At 40.8% G+C, this 21,133-nt stretch overlaps 1 protein-coding gene across 1 annotated transcript; it reads left to right on the top strand.

Moving 5' to 3' along the window:
* The first annotated feature begins 3,956 nt into the window (after positions 1-3,956).
* Positions 3,957-12,125, top strand: drd1b (dopamine receptor D1b). Its single transcript, XM_071461260.1, has one exon. It carries the CDS (start codon positions 5,132-5,134, stop codon positions 6,521-6,523), a length of 1,392 nt encoding a protein of 463 aa, XP_071317361.1. The 5' UTR covers positions 3,957-5,131; the 3' UTR covers positions 6,524-12,125.
* The last annotated feature ends 9,008 nt before the right edge of the window (positions 12,126-21,133 follow it).

Here is a 21,133-nt window from a genome sequence, read left to right as displayed (position 1 = left end):
TCACAGAGAATAATCTAATGCCGATGACAGGCGTGAAAAACGTTGTCATCTTATACTGCGATCACCTTGATACAAGTCTCATCAGTTTCCACTGATGTTTTATTATCACAGCTCAGATTCAATTTCTTACTACTACAGAGAAGAACCAATACGTCTTTAAAAAGAAATCTCTCCTGGGAGTAAACATCAAATCTAAGAGAAGGAGTTCACAGCTCTTTGTAACTACTTTGTTGATAGATGGCGTCTCCTAAAATGCCCCTGACTGGTTGTTTTTCTCTCTTTACTTTGTTTTTGAACTGTTCAATCACTATAAATGAGCACATCATTGATCCAGCTGATTGGATATTTACACCAACTCCAAATGTCTCACTGCATCATTACGTTGGATTAAAGGCCTAATGGATTGCAAGAGGGCCAAAGCATTTTCACTCACATGCTGACGCTACACAATCTCAAGCTACATCAGCATCACTGGATGTTTAAGTATTCAGTGTTGTTTTGAGGTAAATACCAGTTTCACAGAAAAAATATCAACGAGTCTCCAGCTAATAAGAAAGCAATGCTGCCTCTGGTAAATGTCATGAAAAGCTATGACTTTAATTGAATTCTACATTAACTTCTGCAAATCTACTGCCCCAGATTTGGATTTCAAATGAACATTTGGTGGATACACTCAGTCCCTTAAATATCTTCTTATGCAAAACCAGCTTTAGCTGCACACATCCCTTCTGGCAGCAGGGGAGTATTGTGATAGCATTAATATAAATGTATATGTATGTAGAAAATTGCTTTCTGGGCCTTATTCAGTATTCAAGTACATGAAACTTGTGTTGAGTGCCAAAAATTAATCTCTGAGCTGCCCCCTGGAGATTTTGGCCCCCAGACAACCTTAAATCTTCTGCATTTCTATGTCAGCTTAAATGGCTGAATCTCTGCTTGTGGTAATATTTTAGAATTTAACTGGGTTTAGGAGGAATCCATGACAATTAAAGGATAGTGCTTTCTCTACAGAGATTAGCATGTTCTGTACAGGCACAGTAGTGAGGAATCTTTCCAGAGAGTTTTCAGGTTATCTCTTCCAATTCACTGCCGGTAGTAGTGGAGTCAGAGTAGAGTAACAGAGTAGAGTCAGTTGATGAACTTCCTGTCAGGAAGTGAACTGCCACATTCTCTGGCTGAAGTGGGGGACTTGATTCACATGACTCGTCTCAAGTCAGACTTAGGTCACAAATTTGAGGGCTTGAGATGTTTGGCCAACACTGAAAAAAGACTTTGACTTGGTATTCATGAATTGAGACTTCACTTAGACAGATGACTCAAAAGGACTTATCTTTTTAATATATACGTTACATTTTGTTTTTGAAACATGATTGGGTGATTTCTAGTGCAATGCCTACAAACAAGCTATCATGGGCTAAAAATTTGGATTGCATAATGCAAGTTCCTCATAGAGATGTAGAGCAATAGTAATAACTAGAATATCACTCAGTAGAGTGCATACTTCCGTCAAAGCCAAATAATCCTTCACATTTAGGAGAGGATCTGGATCTGCCCCTTTAACCAGATCTGTACCAAAATGTAATGGGTTCCTCCCTGGCCATGACCCATCCCTCCACCAAGTTTGATGCAAATCAGTTCACTTTCTGCTGACAAATAAACAGACACATGTGAAAACATAATCTCCTTGGTGGGGGTAATAATAATGATGAGACTAAAAATAATAATTATAGCAATGGGTGGCTGCAGTCACAGATTCTGACTCTAAATTGCCTCAAAATGTCAAATAGCAGATTTATAAGATGTAAGTGGCTGCAATAGTTTTTATTGATGTTTAAAGTAAAAATAAGCTTTTCACAACCAGTGTATTCTAAGTAATCTAAATGTAATGAAACTGGGGTTGATCATCAGAATTTTGTTTCACATGGCTGATGAATTGCTTGACTTACAGCGGGGACTCGATTTGACTTGCTTGATTCTCACCACGGTAACTTGTGACTTGCTTGACCCTTGAAAGTTTAGACTTAAGACTCGCTTGTTGTTGCCACTACATGGGAAAATACAGAGAAAGCAACTGTGAAGCCATGTTTAGAAATACTAAAAGACAAAGATCTCACCCATAGATGTATGTGGCAAAAATAATGATAAAAAAGTCTTCCTAAAAAGATATTTGTGGATCCCTATTCTTTTCTATTTTATTCTATTCTATTCTATTCTATTCCATTCTATTCTGTTCTATTCTATTCTGTTCTGTTTGTTTTTTGGAGCAGACATAAATTCCACTGCATGGCTGGTTGTGTGTGCGTGTGTTAGTGAGTGAGTGAGTGAGTCTGTGTGTGTGATGTGGTCTTGGTTTGAACTTTGTGGGCTGCACGCACACCCTCGCTCTCTGCTACAGGGTAATGTGGGCGTTGTGTCTGCCAGGCCTCTTACACTTGGCTTGTCTACATGCATTACTCACACACACACACACGCACACACACACACACACACACACAAACAAAATGCGAACACACACATTTACCACAAAGAGAAACACAACACAAGAATGCAGAGTCATGTTCACACACAAGTCAGACACACACACACACACGCACGCGCACACAGGGGGGCAGAGTCCATTGAGGATTTCATTTCGCTAAATAGTTAATATTCAAACCGCCCAGGCCTGCCAGGCAGCCAGCAGCATGATAGCATTACCTTTAATTCACATCTGCCTCTCTCTCTCTGCCTCTCTCTCTCTCTGTCTCACACACAGACACACACACAGAAACAGACACACACACATGGCTCAACACTCAGTGTCTCTCTTAATTCATGGGTCTTCCTGCTGCAGCGTGGCTCATGGGACTCTAATCTAATTCAGAGTTGTTCAGTCATGTTTATTGAGGTGACGTTAATGCAACAGCGCTGCAGCTCACCCTGTCAGCTCTCAGGCGCCTACGAAACTGCATCCGGTCCAGTAGGTGGCCTCATTGTGCCTCTGTGTGCATGCCTGCTCGCTACAGGTTCACCTCAGGACATCATGGCACCTTCATTTTTACCTCCTCTTTTTTTTTTTTTTTTTTTTTTTGTGGCATTAGTGATATTTATTCCATTTTTTTTTTTTTATCAGTGTAGGTCAAGTCTAAATTGAAGTTTAAGCAAATGAAGAGAATGGCATCATTATTGTTGCTGTGAAAATGTAACGGTGAAGTAGATGATAATCTTAAATGAGGAAGTCCCCAAAATCTGATGCTTACAAGGTGTCAGATTTCAGAAAGTAATCATAATTTGACAAACTGGAAAAAAAAAAAGACCTTTCCCTGTTGTTCTATATAGATTCTCTCATGATAAAACTTCGGTTCGACACTTTTATAAATTAAAGGTTGTAATGTTTTTTTTTTTTTTGCAATCATAAACCACGTGGCCAAACTCTTAACAAAAGGTGTGCTGTGGGAGAAGAAGATTTGGGTGGCTTCCCTCCTCGCAGCCTCCCTGGACAGATGGAGCAGTTGTGGCGCGGACCGTGGCGCACAGCAGCAGCAGCAGCAGCAGCTGAGCGGAGAGAGAGGAGTGCGCACGAAAACGGTCTTGGAGAGACCAGAGTCATTCCCATCACTCCCCGCCGGCCAGTCAGACCGCAGACACATCACAGGGTAACTGAATGTTGCACAACAAAGAATGACCCCAAAAAACAGAAGCGCATAAGGACTGATAAAACACCTGAGGACCGTCGCAACAGGGCAGCGTGATTGACTTCCCACGGAGGAGAGCGCAGAGAGGGAGAGCTCCGTCTCTTTCGCTTCGCACCAAGTTGGATGTGAGCCGGAGAGGTGTGCATTTTGGATTTTTTTGGGGGGGAGTGAATATTTTCATTAGCCCGTTAAATTAGCGGAGTTCGGGAGTCAGTTTTTTTTTTTTTTTCTTTTTAAAGCCAACCCAAGACGTCCGGAGCGGAGCGCACACTGGCTGAATTTTTTTTTTTTTTTTTTTTTTTTTTTTAGAAAATAAACAACAAACTGCGCCTCTCTTTCAAAGACGTCAACCCAGGGATTTCACTGCCATTGACAATTTAGGTGGGTGGACATAATAACTCTTGAATGTTCCTGACAGCTGAGCGGTCGTTTTGCTGTGTTCACACAAACAGACACGCAAACTAAACAAAAAGAAAAAAAAAAACAAAAAACGACCATACACATCTGGATTACAGCGACATGGCAGCATAAAAAAAAAACAACAAAACATCTGTGATTTTAACGTGCTTTTCTTTCGTGTGATGAATTCGACATTTGACATGCATGTCTCTGTTTTCAAAATGAACTGCTGAGACTTTCGCCGATTTTTTTTTTTTTTTTTTTGGCTCAACACTCAGGTTGATATGTTGGCTGGAGACTAACAGGGAGCTGCATTCAAAGAAATAATAAATAAATAAATAAATTTAAAAAAAATAGCATAAAACAGCATAGGAGCCGGGGTGGATCAGCGTCAGTGAACGCACCAATATAATCACACAGACACGCCTCGAGGATCATTAAACAAATCAGATAAACGCAGCGCGAAACCCATCAATAGAAGTTATTGATGAGGTGGTATATAAGGCTAATGATTGGCCAAGCCTCTGTTTACTCAACAGCTCGGCAACAATATGGTGTGAAACTTTGGCTGAGGGCTTGACAGCTGAGGCATACAGTGAGGGGAGAAAACAAGGACTTTTTCTTTAGATATCATTTTTTTTCCCCCTGCTGCTCCAGACTATTTTTTGACTACAGCCCTGACTGGAAAAGATAATTGGAGACAACCAGCTGGAATACACTTACCACCTTTTCATACTAGAATGTCTGCTGCCTGTTCTGCTGCTGCAGGAATTTATCAACCAGGCATTTTTGTGGGGCAGATTTCCGAGCAGAGCCTTCTGAAATATTTATAGCAGCTCTTCTGCAAGGATGGTGGTTGTGACAAGGAGCCTATGGATGACCCAGTCTGTCGGAGAGCTGGTGCCGAGACAGTTGACCTCTCCGCCAGCTACGCCGTCAGTCTGAAACTGTTCCCCAGAGAGGCACAGCTGCTGCAGGCTGGGGATGTGATGGGGTGACTGTTGACACCCCCCGTCACCCACCCCCTCTCTCACTTTATTAGCGGTGCAATATAAACAATGGATCAGAATTTCTCAACAGTTCGAGATGGCAAGCAGCTGCTACCAGAGAGAGACTCGTCCAAGCGTGTGCTGACAGGATGCTTCCTCTCCCTGCTCATCTTCACCACGCTGCTGGGCAACACGCTCGTGTGTGCTGCCGTCACCAAGTTTCGACACTTGAGGTCGAAGGTCACCAATTTCTTTGTCATCTCGCTGGCCATCTCTGACCTTCTGGTAGCTATCTTGGTGATGCCATGGAAGGCAGCGACAGAGATCGTGGGGTTTTGGCCGTTTGGGGCGTTCTGCAATGTTTGGGTGGCGTTTGACATCATGTGCTCCACCGCCTCCATCTTGAACCTGTGTGTGATTAGTGTCGACCGTTACTGGGCCATCTCGAGCCCATTCCGCTATGAACGCAAGATGACCCCTAAAGTGGCGTGTCTGATGATCAGTGTGGCGTGGACCCTCTCTGTCCTTATCTCCTTCATTCCCGTTCAGCTTAACTGGCACAAAGCTCAGACCACCAGCTACGCAGAGCTTAATGGAACGTACCCCGGTGAGCTTCCCCCCGACAACTGTGACTCCAGCCTTAACAGGACCTACGCCATCTCCTCCTCCCTTATCAGCTTCTACATCCCTGTGGCTATTATGATCGTCACCTATACCCGGATCTACCGCATTGCCCAGAAACAGATTCGGAGAATATCTGCCCTGGAACGGGCAGCAGAGAGTGCCAAAAACCGTCACAGCAGCATGGGGAATAGTTCAAACATAGAGAGTGAGAGCTCATTCAAAATGTCGTTCAAACGAGAAACCAAAGTCTTAAAGACGCTCTCAGTCATCATGGGAGTGTTTGTGTGCTGCTGGTTGCCCTTCTTCATCCTTAACTGCATGGTTCCGTTCTGTGAGCCGAACTTGCCAGATGGTGCCACGGACTTCCCATGTATCAGCTCCACCACCTTCGATGTGTTCGTGTGGTTTGGCTGGGCAAACTCCTCGCTCAACCCCATCATCTATGCCTTCAACGCCGACTTCCGTAAGGCCTTCTCCATCCTCCTGGGTTGCCACCGGCTCTGCCCAGGGAGCAACGCCATTGAGATCGTCAGTATTAACAACAACATGGGCGCCCCTACCTCAAACCCCAACTGTCAGTATGAGCCCAAGAGTCACATCCCAAAGGAAGGCAACCATTCAGCCAGCTACGTGATTCCCCACAGCATCCTGTGTCAGGAGGAGGAGTTACAGAAGAAGGACGGATGTGGAGGGGAGATCGAGGTGGGGATGGTAAACAATGCCCGGGAGAAACTCTCCCCAGCCATCTCTGGGAATTTAGACAGCGACACTGAGGTCACACTGGAAAAGATCAATCCCATAACACAGAATGGACAGCATAAAGCCGTGTCATGTTGAGAAAAGGCAAAGACAGATCGGAGTACACTGAGGCATGTATGTAAGCACAGAGGGAAGGAAAAAGCTTCCACAGGATGACAGCAAAAAGAAGCAAAAGAGACAGACATCTCTAAGAACACGGCAAACAGGGAAACAGTGAGTGGGATATACAGGACCTTAAGACTGTCAACAAAAATCCACATGGAAAAACCTACAGAATGTTTTAAAGTAAAGGCACTTTATCCTGGATATAACTATCTGCAAAATACTCTCAGCATTTATTGATGAAATTGACACATTTGATGATAAATGTTGACAATGTGAATATTAAAGCAGAACACTAGCTATGTGCACATGTATACATTTTTGAAACTATTTACGAAGATGTATACATCTGTATGTGTATACTGTACAGTATTGACACTATCCAGGGAGGACTTAAACACAGTATATACAGTGGAGCAAGATGTAGTAACTATTAGCAAAATGTCTTGTAGGTAGGTGCTTTATATGTGTTTCATGGAAGAGAGAACAATGTAGGTCAATTGGTTTTGGTACAGTATAATTAGTTGTTTATTGCAGTTATTTCTCTTCAGTGCATTTCTAAGGATAATTTTATTGAAAATGGAAACACTTGTATTGCAGTGGTAATTTATTTCAGTTAAAATGACTTCAGACGCCAAAGTGACAATGATCTGATCCATATTATCTTGCAGTATCCCTAAATTCTTATAAAACCTGATATGTCCAGAGTCCAACTGATGTGTGTGTGAGAGAGAGAGAGAAAAAAAAGGAAGAAAGGGGGATAGAAAAACTCCACTCCTATGATCAACTTTCCTTCGCCTGAAGTCTATTATGGTCATTCCCACTTGGGACAAATCAGACTGGCTCTCCTGAAGTTTCCTCCATTTCTTCTCCTCATTCCCTGTTTTAAGCTTTAGCTTTTTCTCCCCTTTCTGCTTCTCTTTGGCAAAACCCTCTCTAGGGCTCTCCAGCCTCCTCTCCATTTTCCTGCCCTCCTTTCTTCAGTCGCTTCTTCCCTCGTGTTGTCCTTGTTTCTTCGGTGTTGTCAACCTCTTCTCTCTCCTCCCCACTGTTCCCACAGTCAGCACAGCCCTCTACACCTGCCCCATATCTTCCTTTTATGTTTTTCTTTTTGCGGCCTGCTCCCTCCTCGCAATCTCCTTTGGCAGCCCTCCATTTTACATCCTTACTCTTCCCACTTAAAGTGGCACTAATGATTCTATTTTCAGTCTGTAATTAAAAAAGAATGTAAATCTGTAAACTAAAACTTCTGCGCTTGGACAGAAGTGGCAGAGCCGCAGCAGCAGTAGAACTCACTCATCTGGAATGCAAGTGACACTTAGTGACCTTTTGCAAACTTGCAGATATCTGATTTTGTAAATTGCTCATGCTGGGAGCCATGCTGTGCTGTAGTGGTGATGTGGAGCATGCAGTGTCACAGTCGCTCGGTTTTCAGGGGTGGAGTCCAGGACAAACCATCATGATGAGGATTACCTTCAAGATATCAGACATATTTTCATTGATTTCATTGATTGATTTGTCTGTGCACAGCTTCATTTTAAAAATAAAGATGCAAAACTGAAATATACAGTTACAATGGACAATGGAAGTGTTGACATTAGAATAAAATCTTGCTCAGAAGGCAGTTTTGAGTTAAGTTAGTGCTTATTATGAAATGCTCCTGCCACAGATCTGCTGTAAAACTACCAATACATTTTGATTATATTTTTTTTAACAGTGCTTATTGTTTGTTCCTGGCTCTACTCCTTGCACAGATTAAACTGATGTTTGACAGTTACTTTGCAAATGATGATAGTTGAAAATAAATAGTTTCACATTCAAAGTTAAGTTGGAGTTTAAAGTAAGACGACATGACGTTTGCTGAACACTGGCCACTGTGGCCACAACTGAGAAGTACATAATAATGGTAAATGCTAAAACACAGTGTACCGCTGGAAATTAGAGCAGAGTCATCAAATCATCGAAGTGGTTGTGCAGCCTTTGTCAGACAGCTAAATGGATCTACAGTTTGCTAACGTTAGCTAACACTAGCTACCATAAGCTACTGGTTGTGCCAGATCAAGTAAGGCTCAAGCAGCAAATCTCCTGAGTGTATTTAAGTGAGTAATGATGTATTTCAGTGCTTATGATTTAGACTTTTATTTCATATGAAAAAAAAAAACGTTCATGTCCTCTTTCAGAAGTTATATAGTCACACTTTAAGTGTTATGTGTGTGGCTATTAAAATCAAACGTAAGGGCAAAGAACAAAAAAACATAAAGGCAGGGAGTTGCATTTTAGTTGCATTTTAGTTGAAAAATTAAAACCGAATTCACAATGCCAAATATATATGTAGTTCATGGTTTTTTATATGTTGAATTAAATTAAATTGGAGCTTGACAAAATGAACTTTTTCGTCAAAGCCTGTACAGCGAGTCTTTCTGCTCAGCGGCATGTTTTCTGCCATTGTATGTGGTCCGTCCACCGTGTGCTATGTGTGTCCATGAAGGCGTGAAACTGTTGCTCATCAGAGAAAGGAAGAACTGATCCAATAGAAAGCAATTGGTCTTGAACGAAGCATTTGATTTTCCTGCTGTGGAAAATCCAATGCTATCTAGATGGCAACAAAGCGGGGGGAAAGCTTTTAGCTCAATACGTGGCTTGGCTTGTGACACAAAAGCAACTCATTGTCCTCTCGGCCTCCCTGTCCTCGGTTCCTGCTGTTTGCTGCTCCATCAGCTTAAAAAACGATATTTATTAACTGGAATTTGGATTAGCTGTCTTGTATTATGAATTCGTTCAATTTCCCAAGTGCTGAAATTCTATTTCTACTGCCACAATATACTGTAACTTCCCCCTTTGCTCTCTGTCCAATGCCCATTAGAAATTCCCAACCATATCAGCTCAGCGACCCTCCATTTTCACTCTTCACCAGTTCCTCTTAATTTACTCCCTAATTATTTCCCAACACAAGTCAGCTCAAACATGTGATAAAATGTGAACTGCACATAATCTGTCAGGATTGGACATGGAAGGAAACTGCCTTGGGGAAGGTTTGGTCTCTCCTCCACCCCCACCCTCGATCCTCCTATTTCTCTATCTCTTTCTCTTTTCTCTTGGCTGCCTCTGTCGACTTGATGAGTGTTTCCAGTGTTAACACAGATTGAATTTATTATTAAACAGACGGGGCCTACTGTTTCCCTTCTGTAGTGTGAGTTAAAGCACTAAATCAAAGCCCCACCTGGCTGTTTTATTATTGTTATTGTTATTATTATTATTATTATTATTATATTATTGCTGTTGCCAAAATTCTTATTTTTGGCTGAATGTGGCTGTACTGTAGCTTATGCTGTGATTTAACCAGTGTTTTATAAGCTGACATTTAGGGGGGCAGGGGTACTCTTAATGATATAGAGATTAATCTGCCATTTGTCGTGACATTATTGGCATTTACAGGTTTACCAGATGTTTCTCGTATATGCTGTATGTACACATTTATAGAAACATACCTCCAGCTGAGAGCTGAAATGATCTCTGCTGTATTTTGGCTCCATCCGAACCCCCCCTGAGCTTTCACCTTGTCAGCTCGGTGACTCATCTTTCCAGCTGCCACTGCTTTGATTTTGGAGAGGGGTGATGTCAGGCAACAGTCCCACGAGCAAAATGCTTTGTTTGATCTAGAGCAGTTCCCCCAGGCTGCCCTACAAGTTGCTCTGGGGAGCTATAATGACAGGACATGGTCTCTCAATCAGTGTAGTTACATGAGTAATGACAATTTAAGCAACTCTGACAGTGCAGAGTCCCTCCTCCTCCCCTGATGGGGGTGGGAGAGGGGCGAGGGATGCAGCAGATGTAGGGCCGAACAGCACTCCAACACTTCAGGCGCACGCAGGGATTGTGGGAGCATTTTAATGATGATGTTACAGCTCGCTTAAACTGTCTAGGATAATGATGGAGTCCCTACCTCGACATCAATTCAGTGATAAAGCTTCATGTAAAAAAAACAAAAAGAAAAAAAAACAAAACATAAATGGCAGTATTTAGGGTTGGGGAGTGCAGGGATAGAGTATTGTACAATGATGTTCAAAATGTAGTCGTGATGAACACAAGTGCTTTTTATCTTCAGAAATCCTTAATGTGTGTAGCAAACTTACATGCTGTACGTTTTCTCCGTTGTGGGATTATAATTTACAGTAAGATGCAACAGTCGCTGACTATTTATATAATTATTTATTTATTTACATGTTTTGGGTGTTCATTCATGAACGTGATGTCAAAGCTTATAACCCTCAGAATTACTACAGTATTTAGTTTACAGTTTGTACAAAAAAAAAAAAATGTGCCCTTCTTGTAAAATAAACATGTATGTATTTTTTTTTTTTTTTCATCCGTGCTCAATGAGTTGTGTTTATTTGAGAGGGGTGTCTGGATGTGAGTGGTGCTGTACCTTTGACACTGAGTGGGTATTGGAAGATCATGTCGCTGCAGAGGATCGATGGAGATTGATTTTGAACAGTGACGCATATTTTTTTCCAGCTCCCTGAGCGCGGTGTCCTCGCTGTGTTCCTGCCTTCGCCCCACATTTACATAACCTGACAGCCACTTGACAGTTGACATGTCCTCTTCCTCTACTCTCTTGCTGCCTCATTTGTTAACTTAAACGTGGGCACAAACACACACACACACTCAGACGCGCGCACACACACACACACACACACACACCGACATTTTAACAACAAAGATAAAACTACACCTTTTTATCATCCGGAAACAAAACGCTGCTTGTGGTACATGTGATGTTTGAGAACTAGCCTACACTTGTCTCTTTCAGATGTACAATGTCTGAAGCAGTTTGCCTAATTTTACATTACTGATCAGCCTGAACACCTTTAGACTTGTAATGTCTAATGTACATTAGTGTCAGATATGAGGTCCCTGCCTTTTTATCTTGCTTCTACGGAGCCAGGAATAATCATCAATAATCGCTTTTCAGATCACTTAGTTGGAGCTTATTTCATCAGCTTTTCATCCAAAGGTAAAAAAAAAATATATCTAAATCCACAGAACCCATGACCTCAGAGTTGAACTGTCTGATTCTTGAGTTGTACTTCAAAGTATAGCTTTTACATATCCTCAGGGAATCAAGGTAAGCAACGGTGAGCAGATTTGATTTAATCCAATTTCACACATCAGTGCATTTACTCTGTATATATTAGTAAGGGACAATATATTGAAATGTAACTCAAGATTAGTCTGACCCTCAGACCAATTCTAACTGCCTAACATCTAACTAACACAACTTGAACAACTCTGCAACAAGGACTAAAATCAGTGGCTGAAGAATCGATTTCATCTCTCTTGTTTGTATTACATTATTAAAGGAATAAAAGGTGGCCATATATTGTATTTATATAATGCTGTAAGCATGCACTGATCAGTTTGCTTCCCCCATGGTTGATGTATGAATGCAGAAAATGATTCAAACAGTCAACCCTTACTTAAGACATTATCTAACATTTAAGACTGAACTGCAAAGCAGCGCTTGATATTTAAAGAACAGGTTCATTATCCTGCGTCAGGGCTTAAACACAGACCTATGGGGCTATTGTTTAGCTTTCAAACACCATGATAAATCTCCATCTAAAAACAAGAAGCTCTACATGTTCTTTAAAAAGGATTGCACGCCTTGTTCGCAATCCAATTTGATTGTTTTTATTTTGCGCAACCTCTGGTGGAGATGTAGGCAAGAGACATATATTCAGCAAAACCTGAGACCTGAATGCAGAGGTTGTGACCATTCAGACTGGTAGAATATGTAGAGCCAAGCCTGACAATCCTGTGAGCGGTCTCTCTGAAAGGGAGATTTATCGTGATGTTTGAAGGCCTAATCGGTTTCCCATTGAACTCTGTCTAAGCCCAGAGTGAAGCTGCAGCAGAGTGGTAAAGCCATCTCTCAGGTTAAATATTTGCCCAAATTACGGGGAACAACATATTAATAAGATGTGTTTTGAAAAAACAAAACAACACAATACAAAAAGGAAACCCCCTTTTAATCTATCCTTTAAATTTGAGCACTTCTGACACACTGGCACGTCCCATATCAGCCCTGTGCATCGATATTTAACCTCTCCTGATCCAGCCTGAAACAGAGAGAGAGACAGAGGCTGGAGTGGGGTCACAGTGGAAATACAGTCAAGGTTAATGATAGACTGCTGGCAGCAAAATGCAACATAGTGTGGCTCTCGTGTGTGTGTGTGATTGTGTGTGTGTGTTGGGCGTATGCATGCTTGCATGCACACTGCTGGCTGTAATATGCTTATGTAACTACACCAGCACTCATTCGGCTTCTTTGCTCATTCCTAACTTAACAGAGGCAGGAGGCAGGATCATCTCTGAGATCCGGAGCCCTTCATATTTGCTGATACATTTTTAATTAAGACCATTTTAATTAAGATCCATTTCTCCCCAACTCTCTCTGTCTCATATAGTTTTGATGCTACTGTCCTTCATGACTGTTTGCTGTGTCAAAGCAGTAAAACAGTGAAGGTTATCAGGTCATGGACAATGTAAGGCCATTTTAATATTGTTTGATTTGTGGCTTAGATACTGTATGTTGCCACACTTCAGGTTTTGGCTGACATTAAATCATTCATCCCCTGGTACCTGCTGGGCTCCACTGGTTTCTGATTAGATATGAACATTTGCTATTCGGCTTAAGCAATGCAAATAACAAAAAACTTGATGTAATTTAGGCTGTGTGGCTATGGCGGTGGAGTTGAGGTAATCCACAGGCCTCATCTCAACTCCTCTCCCACATCCTTTAACTTTACCATATTTGTTTCACAGACTTTCCAGAGGATGACATGCTTTTCCTCTGCAATCCCTCTGCAACACCTAAGACCCCTCTGAGCTGTTGTTCCTGATTATGCTAAAGATTCATGATTTTTCTAACAGCCTTGTCTCCCACCCTAGGCCCAGGGGACCTGGGACTGATTTTATTAATTTTATTGTATCTTTTCTTTTAATTCAGTGTAGCTGCACATCCCTTTTAGGGAACATGTCCTTGAGCTGTGTCTTTACCTCTGTGTCTGCCAACAAATTCTCAGAGGCTTTTTTGACAGCTACTTCTAACATTACTCAAGCGCCTCTGTTCAACACTGAGGGGCTGGGGCTTTTGATCACTTTTATAGCATCTGCTTGATTTTTATGCTCCCTTAAAGAACAAAAAAGAAAAAAAAAAGAAAAAAGAATGGAAGAAACATAGCCCTGCTATGATTACATGACAGCATTACAATGCTGTTAAAATTAAAATGTTGACATACAAGTCAAAAGTCTTAAAGACCTGAGAGTGACTGTCACCCTAGTTTTTAGTATTATTAATTTGGCAACAACAGTCTCTGTTATGAGGCCGTGAACAAAGGACTCTCTCCCTCTGACCGGACACTGGCACAATTAACAGTTTGGCTGTAAGCAGTTTTTAAGCCATTAGTTCAGGGATGTCTTGCATGAAAACCTCCATCTGTCCCTTGCATATTGTTTCTGCAGTTTCTGTATAAGAAACACTACAAACATATTCACCTACAAACACCTGCAGGTATTCAAACTCTTCTTAATTTACTCCTACAAAGTTCATTTACAAATCCATCCTGTTTATCTACAGTTTTAAGAGGCAATTTGACTTAACACAGCATGACACAAGCTGTTTGGAAAGATTCACTTTTTACTGGCATCCTATTTTCTCACAGTTAACAAATTCTATCTTTAAATTTGTTTGGCCAGGAAAACAAGGTCAAATTGTCAAGGTAACTGAAAAAGTTAATTGGTCTGTTTGTAAAGAATAGTTCACTAACTCTCTTACACACCCACACCACTTTTGAAGATGAAGAAAATTTGCTTTCTTCTTGGTTCCAACTTTTTCAGACACAAACTTTGAAAAATATGTCAGAGCCATCCCATTAGGCGAAATTACAATTATGGCTTCCTGGGGATGTTAAGAGCCAAAACACGAACTCAACCTCTCCTCTCATGTCTCCTCTTCCCTTTTCTCCTTTCAAACACACCCTTGACTTACTTTCCTTTACTTTTCTTATCCAACTCTCCTCCTCTCCTTTCCTCTTCTCTCCCCAAGCAGTGCAGTGACTCACATTTCCTCTGGCGAAAAGCGTCTTATCTCTTCAAGGAATGGATCAAGCCAGGCATTCTTATCTAGGAAAGAAGCCTTCTTCACTCTGGCAATAAAATAATGAAACATTAAGTAGCCTATTTCTTGAGGAAAGTTAATAGAAATGGACATTTCTTTTTAGAATTTTTGTCGTATTTTGTCATATGACCAGAACTAATTCTGGAGAGGCTAGTGAGAGGCATTTCTGCTGCATTTTGGATGAGCTGCAGTGGGTGACTGACAGTGTCACAGTTACAGTAATCACAACATGATGAGCTGAAAGCATGTAAATAAGACTTCAGATGCTTGAAGTATAAAAAAGCCTTACTGTTTGAATGGCAGCTGCCCAAACACTTCAGCTCCATCATCACAGTGGTACACAAGAGTATGTCTATGTGCTGAAAAGTGGTGGGGACATAAGGGCTCAGATGAAAAAACAAATGGTCTATGAGCCTAGGCTACTACAGAGATGACAACATGAAAATACTCACACAACGCTGACCACACAAGAAACACTCATCCATATGAATGACATCCACACCATGTCAATTGAACAATGCCCACGTTGAGACCAGTGCACGTCAGTCAATGAAGGGAGTACAACGTCCAATATGACTGCCCTGAATTACAAAATAGAAGCATCTGAAGGCAAAGTATTAATGTTAGCTGAGCTAATGATAGTAAATCAACCTTACCTTTAGATGTGAAAGTGGTGGTTTGGGTTATTTGACGTGGGGTTGTGTGAGGTAATCATGCCTAGTCACTGTATTACCTGCAGTAGATTCATATCAGCGCGTTGCCAGTTCAGTGAGGCAGCAAGAAATGTGGCACAATGGAAGAGCATTGTGCTGCTGTGCACCGTGCCAGAAGAAAAAATGTGTTTTTTCTTCTTTCTAATGTTTCAGACGCCCACCGAAATAATTCAGTATCCCTTGAAATGTTCCCTTCATTTAGAATATTTTCAGTGCTTTATCTTCCAAAGTGAAATTTAGCTCTTTCTGATTCACTTAGCTGACCTGTGGCTGTGATGTAATACAGTGTGTCCTATAGGTGTGTATAGGTATAGACAGAAATATCTAGTAACAAAGGAAAGTGCTATTTTGACAGGAAGATAAAGTGTTGAAAATATTCTAAATGAAGCGTATTTTTCAAGGGATATTGGATTATTTCAAATAATATATTTATTATTATTATTTTCAAATAACCCCCACTATCACTTTATGGTAAACCTTTAGCTTCAATGCTTGACAAGAGCTTTCACCATTGCTGTCTTTATAATACCAGAGGTTATAATATGCTATCTAAACAGCACTACATCTTGGAGGCTACAGTGAGTTGCCATCAGAAAGTGAAGAGACATACGGGGCCTAGCCGGTTAGTGTGCTAATTTCAGCAGAAGAAAAGTCGTGATAGAATCAAGATTTAACATTGATTTTGCATTCCACCACTGGAGACAGCTCTTGGAGAGTAAAGGAGTAAAGTTTGATGCTTAACTCACATTTCTTCTACACTGGTAAGTAAACAGTTGTTTATGCCAACGCTGGCTCTGTAGCAATAGCAAATCTTACAAATAGCTCCTTTAATGTTAGAGAAACTGACTTAATGAGTCACATTCATCCAATCATGACTTAATCCAAGCATTAGATTTAAATATTATATTTGAACCTTTTAAACATGATATGAAACCGAGTGCTGTTATGGCAGTTTGTCATGTTTACAGAGAGAGAGGGTAAAATTTGGACATGTAGAAACTCAAGAATTTGTTAAAGTTAAATGCAAATTTTTGGGTTGTTTAAGAATCAGTAGGTAGGTAGGTTTTTTTTTTTTTTAGCTCACATTACATTGCATTGTATGTTTTCTTCTTGTGCAAATAATCCTTTTGAAAGTGTACTCATTTGTTCAAGCAAATAAATTATGCTTGTAAGAAGTGATGGGGACAAAATCAACCATTTTTCAAAAAGTGGTGGTGACATGTCCTCATCGTCCCCAGTGTAAATGACACCTATGGTGGTACAACCTATCGAATTCATTTGAAGGACAAAACAAAGGTCCTGGCAAACTGTGGAAACACTCTGTCTCTGTAAACTCAGGTTTCAAGGACTAAAGTTTTACTCACTTGTTATGATATGTTTTATTCATAAACACACTCTGCTGCCTCTGTCTGCTATGTCTAGGGTGTACCCTTACTCTGAGCTCGTATGGTAAGCCCAGTTTCCTTCCCATTCCTCATTATCATACTGTCATAATACTTATATATGGTCTAAGTCACATCAGCTTGCTATTGTTCCTCTTTGTTCAGAACTAAATTTGGTGTGGTGGAAAAATAATATTTGGTCTCAGCTTTTTCTCTGTTTTGCAAGAGAGAGTGTGTATTTTTCTCTGTGTATTCATTCATTTACTTCAACACTGCGTAATTACAAAACTTCACCCAATTCAGAAAAGCCACTCATGCACAAATTTGCATTTACAGTTTTTAGTGTAATATTTCACTCGCAAATGGGCTTTACACTGATAAATCCAGTGTCTTACATGGTAAAGCTACAGCTTGATAGTGGACCATTGCAAATACACATCAGAGTCATTTCACAAACAAATAAATAAAGCAATTAAAACAATAAATCACATAACTAATGAAACCACTTATATTTCTGTACACTACAAATATTTCATTAAAAATCTTCATAATATTTCAAATGAGATTGTGGAAAGCAGAGGGTATATGTTGTGTAAACATGTAGACTACTCTTAATTCATAGGTCTGATCACCACCTGTTTTATTCAGTGGCCCTGACTCTGCACAATCATTGTGCTGATATCTATTTCAGTTCACTTTCTCTCCGCTATCATTTTTGCAACAGTCAGCATGGACTGGTGGCTACAGCTGTGCACTTGAAGAACAAAGACACACAGTGAGTCACCTCAGACCTCAGAAAATCAAAGAATGGATGACAGAAATGGGGAGACTTTGAGGAGAGGGCAAAGACCAGCAGGAAGTTCTTGCCGGCATGGAAAGTGCTGTATGCACTGTAGATCTATAACTTCGCCTGAACCTGATGGAACATGAGAGTATTGGCTTGGATTTTCCCATTTTTATAACAAGAATGGATCACATGGGTACTTGTATGTGAAAGCAATCGCTTGTAGTGATGACCCCACAGAGAAGTATCAGCCAACAGTTTCTCTCAGCTGTACGTAGCATTTTAATGACTTTCAACATATTGTTTTGGTTTTCTGGGCCATAATTCTCATAGTGTAATATATGGCTTCAGCAGGCAGCTGTTTTCTGCGAAAAAGCATGCACTGCATGCTGGCTGTCCTGCACAGCAGAGTACAGCAGACGTTAGCAGCTACCTTGTGATCAAAGTTAAGGGGTGTGCAGCTAAAGACACACATATTTCCCTTAGGGGTTGGTGGAGACCAATAGGGAGCTAAAAAGAGAATGAATTCTCATTTGCTCTGGTGCATTTCTCGAACCACCACCAACAATTGCAAAACAGTAAATGCATTTCTCAGAATAATTCCTGCAAACACAACCACACACTGGATTACCTGCAAAAAGCCTCCTTAGTTTAGCTCTCAAAAGTATTTATGTCAAAGAACATGTCAGCACCATCTGAATGACAAGTCCTTGTGTCATTGTATACAAACGAGATGGTCAAAATGCCTAGCCTTGTTGTCAGTTTAACAGTGTACTCTGTGAGTACTTTCTGATGTAAACTATATGGCCGAGGTTTTGATGACAATGATTGAAAATGCACAAGGTTGCACTTTTTTGTAGGGCATATAAATCAATTTCAACAGTACAAATAGCTACACATGACTGTATGTGGGAGATTATGTAATTAGACATGTCCGGATATATTTACAGTGTATTTATTCTACACTGTAAAATGAAAGTGGACTACTGTAATATGAAACATTGCAGTAAGTATATAGTATACACTAGGGTTGTGAACGATAAACCGATGCGACCGGATATTCGGTTCAACAAGTGAGAGATATGGCTGCATCGGTAGCAGCCTCCTCAATCGATACGAATTATCAATGAATTCCTAGATGAATTGGTTACAGAGTCATGGATCGGGTATCGCGAGACTTTGAATCGGTTGGCGGCATTACACACGTGCCAGGTCTCTAAAACAACGCGAGAGCTGAGGCTGCCCACGAAACGCCGTAGCTGCCTAGCTGGTATTAGCATGAGTGATAAACAAGGGACGACAAGGAAAATGGAGGAGGTGGAGAACGAAAGCGTCAGCCTGGCCGAAGGTGATAATGCACCGAGAAAGATTTTCAATGCATCGGGGAAACAAAAATCCAAGGTGTGGACCGTTTTTGGGTTTTATAAGAAGGAAGGGAAGCTCGAACAAAGTTTGTTGTTACTATTCTGTGCTACTTTTACCTCTGGAGTTCCCATCCAACGATTCAGCCAGACTTTTTTTGGTCCATGTCTAAAAATAAATACATTGACATGTGATTTTTTTTTTGTTCTGTTTTTTTTTTTTTTTGCCAGTGCCAGTCTTTTACATATTTAAAAAGAAACTATTGTACTGTCACTTTCATAGACTTGGCTTCTTTATTATATAAAATATCTACAACAAATATTAACCATAGAATCAAATCGTATCGTTCTTACACTGTATGGAATCGATTCGTATCGAATCGGTCTGCAATAAAAGGATATCGTTTTTGAATCGAATTGTAACCTGTGTATCTAGATGCACATCGAATCGTATATCACAAAGAGATGTGCAACCCTAGTATACACATTGTTGGATTACATGTTACCTGTTCTGTCTATGAGGCGTTTGAATGATTGATGACTAGATTGTTCTTCCAGCATTGTTCGACCAGGTTGTTAGGCCATGATTGAGAACATGGTCCACAATTGTGACACTTATTCCATCTGGAACGTTCTTATGCCCTTGGGCTCTACTACCTCTAACTCTTGTTTTGCCTCCATACCCTTCCACCATACAGTGTTCGTCTTCCCCGCTGTTGACCCTGTTCATTTCCTCGTTGTTCTTCCATTGTCAGAAGTTGTAACACTGTGCTGTGCTTTGTCGATATATGCTTGCCACGTTAGGGTTAACGAGATGCACCTCTGAGCTATTTTTACGAACGGGTTGATCAATGGTTGATCAAACGCTTCACACATTCCCCTTCATTAGTGAAAGTCAAGATTCACCTGAGAGCAATTCATCATCTCAGAACACATTCACAAAAAAAGCCTAATATAAATGTATAGAAAATATGCTTGACAGATAACGACAACTGGTTCAACCATTTTGCATTTAATGATTTATGCAATGAACCCTTGCCTAGATGTTTTGGAAATTGATAATTGCAATAAGTGTGCATAATCATTTGCATGAATGTATCACAGCATTTGCAATTTGTCTAAAAAAAAAAAGAGAACTTGTTTTATGAACAGATGGTGTAAAGGTTCAACACTGTAAATTAATCAGGTGGACATAAACATGACTCTAAATCAATGCTAATGCTGCTCTGTATCTGCTGGATGTGTTAATACACAACTGTTTGCAAACAAGTGTGGGATATTAACTTAAAAGATTGTGACGTGTTAGTGCTGTGCTCCAAACTTCTTTCCACTGCCCCTGATTGTCAGCAACCTCTTCTCCTTTTCCCTCCATCATCTTAATCACTTTTGGCAAACCAACTACCAAGGCATCAGCATCTTCGCTTTCCACAGATGGGATATTAGAAGTCCAGTGATGAGCCTGAGCCAACTTCATCTACACCACTCTGGCTGGTTCGGGCTCTCCTGTCTCCTGCTGCCTCCCACTTCATGTCATTGATCTAATCACTGTATGAGTGTGGACCCTTCTGTTGTGCCTCTTTCCATTCATAAACTGGTACCTTTTTTCATTATCTGTGCTGCTTGTTCCACAGGCACCCACCATCACCCCAACTTAACCTCCGCCAGAGACCTCAGCCGAGTGCTCTGTCAAGATCTCAGGATCTCATATTCATGTGTGGTGAATTGTCTTCTTGTTAAATTAAAAATGAGGCTAGTCACACTCTGAATTAATTGATGTGGCTCTACATATGTAGAATCCAAAATTCCTCTTGTGGAGTTATATGGTTGGCCGTCGTGAACATTAAGCTTCACTTCATTAGCATTCAAGGCTCAATGCTAAAGGCTATGTTGAGAGGAAAAACAATGTTCATCAGATTGAATGAACTGAATGTGGCTTTGGAAGGTCACAGGAGGAAAGTAAAAGTTAGAGCAGAACCTGTGAACGTGTGTTAAGATTGCAAAGGAGGTGCCTGTTGTTAAGGTGCTGCACAACTGTCAAGTTAATGATGCTTAGATTAGAGGCAGAGTAGAATCTTAACAGAAAAAGCAAAAAAGTGTCTGAATGAGACTTGAGGAACTGGTTGTGTAGGTTTGTTATCCCCTTAGTATTGTGTTTTGGTTTCATGCT

Source organism: Trachinotus anak, unplaced genomic scaffold (assembly GCF_046630095.1).
Source record: "Trachinotus anak isolate AG129_WGS33_773 ecotype Australia unplaced genomic scaffold, CSIRO_AGI_Tana_v1 ptg000024l, whole genome shotgun sequence".
In the NCBI taxonomy this organism is placed as follows: domain Eukaryota; kingdom Metazoa; phylum Chordata; class Actinopteri; order Carangiformes; family Carangidae; genus Trachinotus; species Trachinotus anak.
Note: the sequence above shows the minus strand (reverse complement) of the source record. Positions and strands in the feature narration are given on the sequence as shown.

Coding starts and splice junctions, on each gene's coding strand:
- drd1b (XM_071461260.1), top strand. CDS start 5,132: ATGGATCAGAATTTCTCAACAGTTCGAGATGGCAAGCAGCTGCTACCA.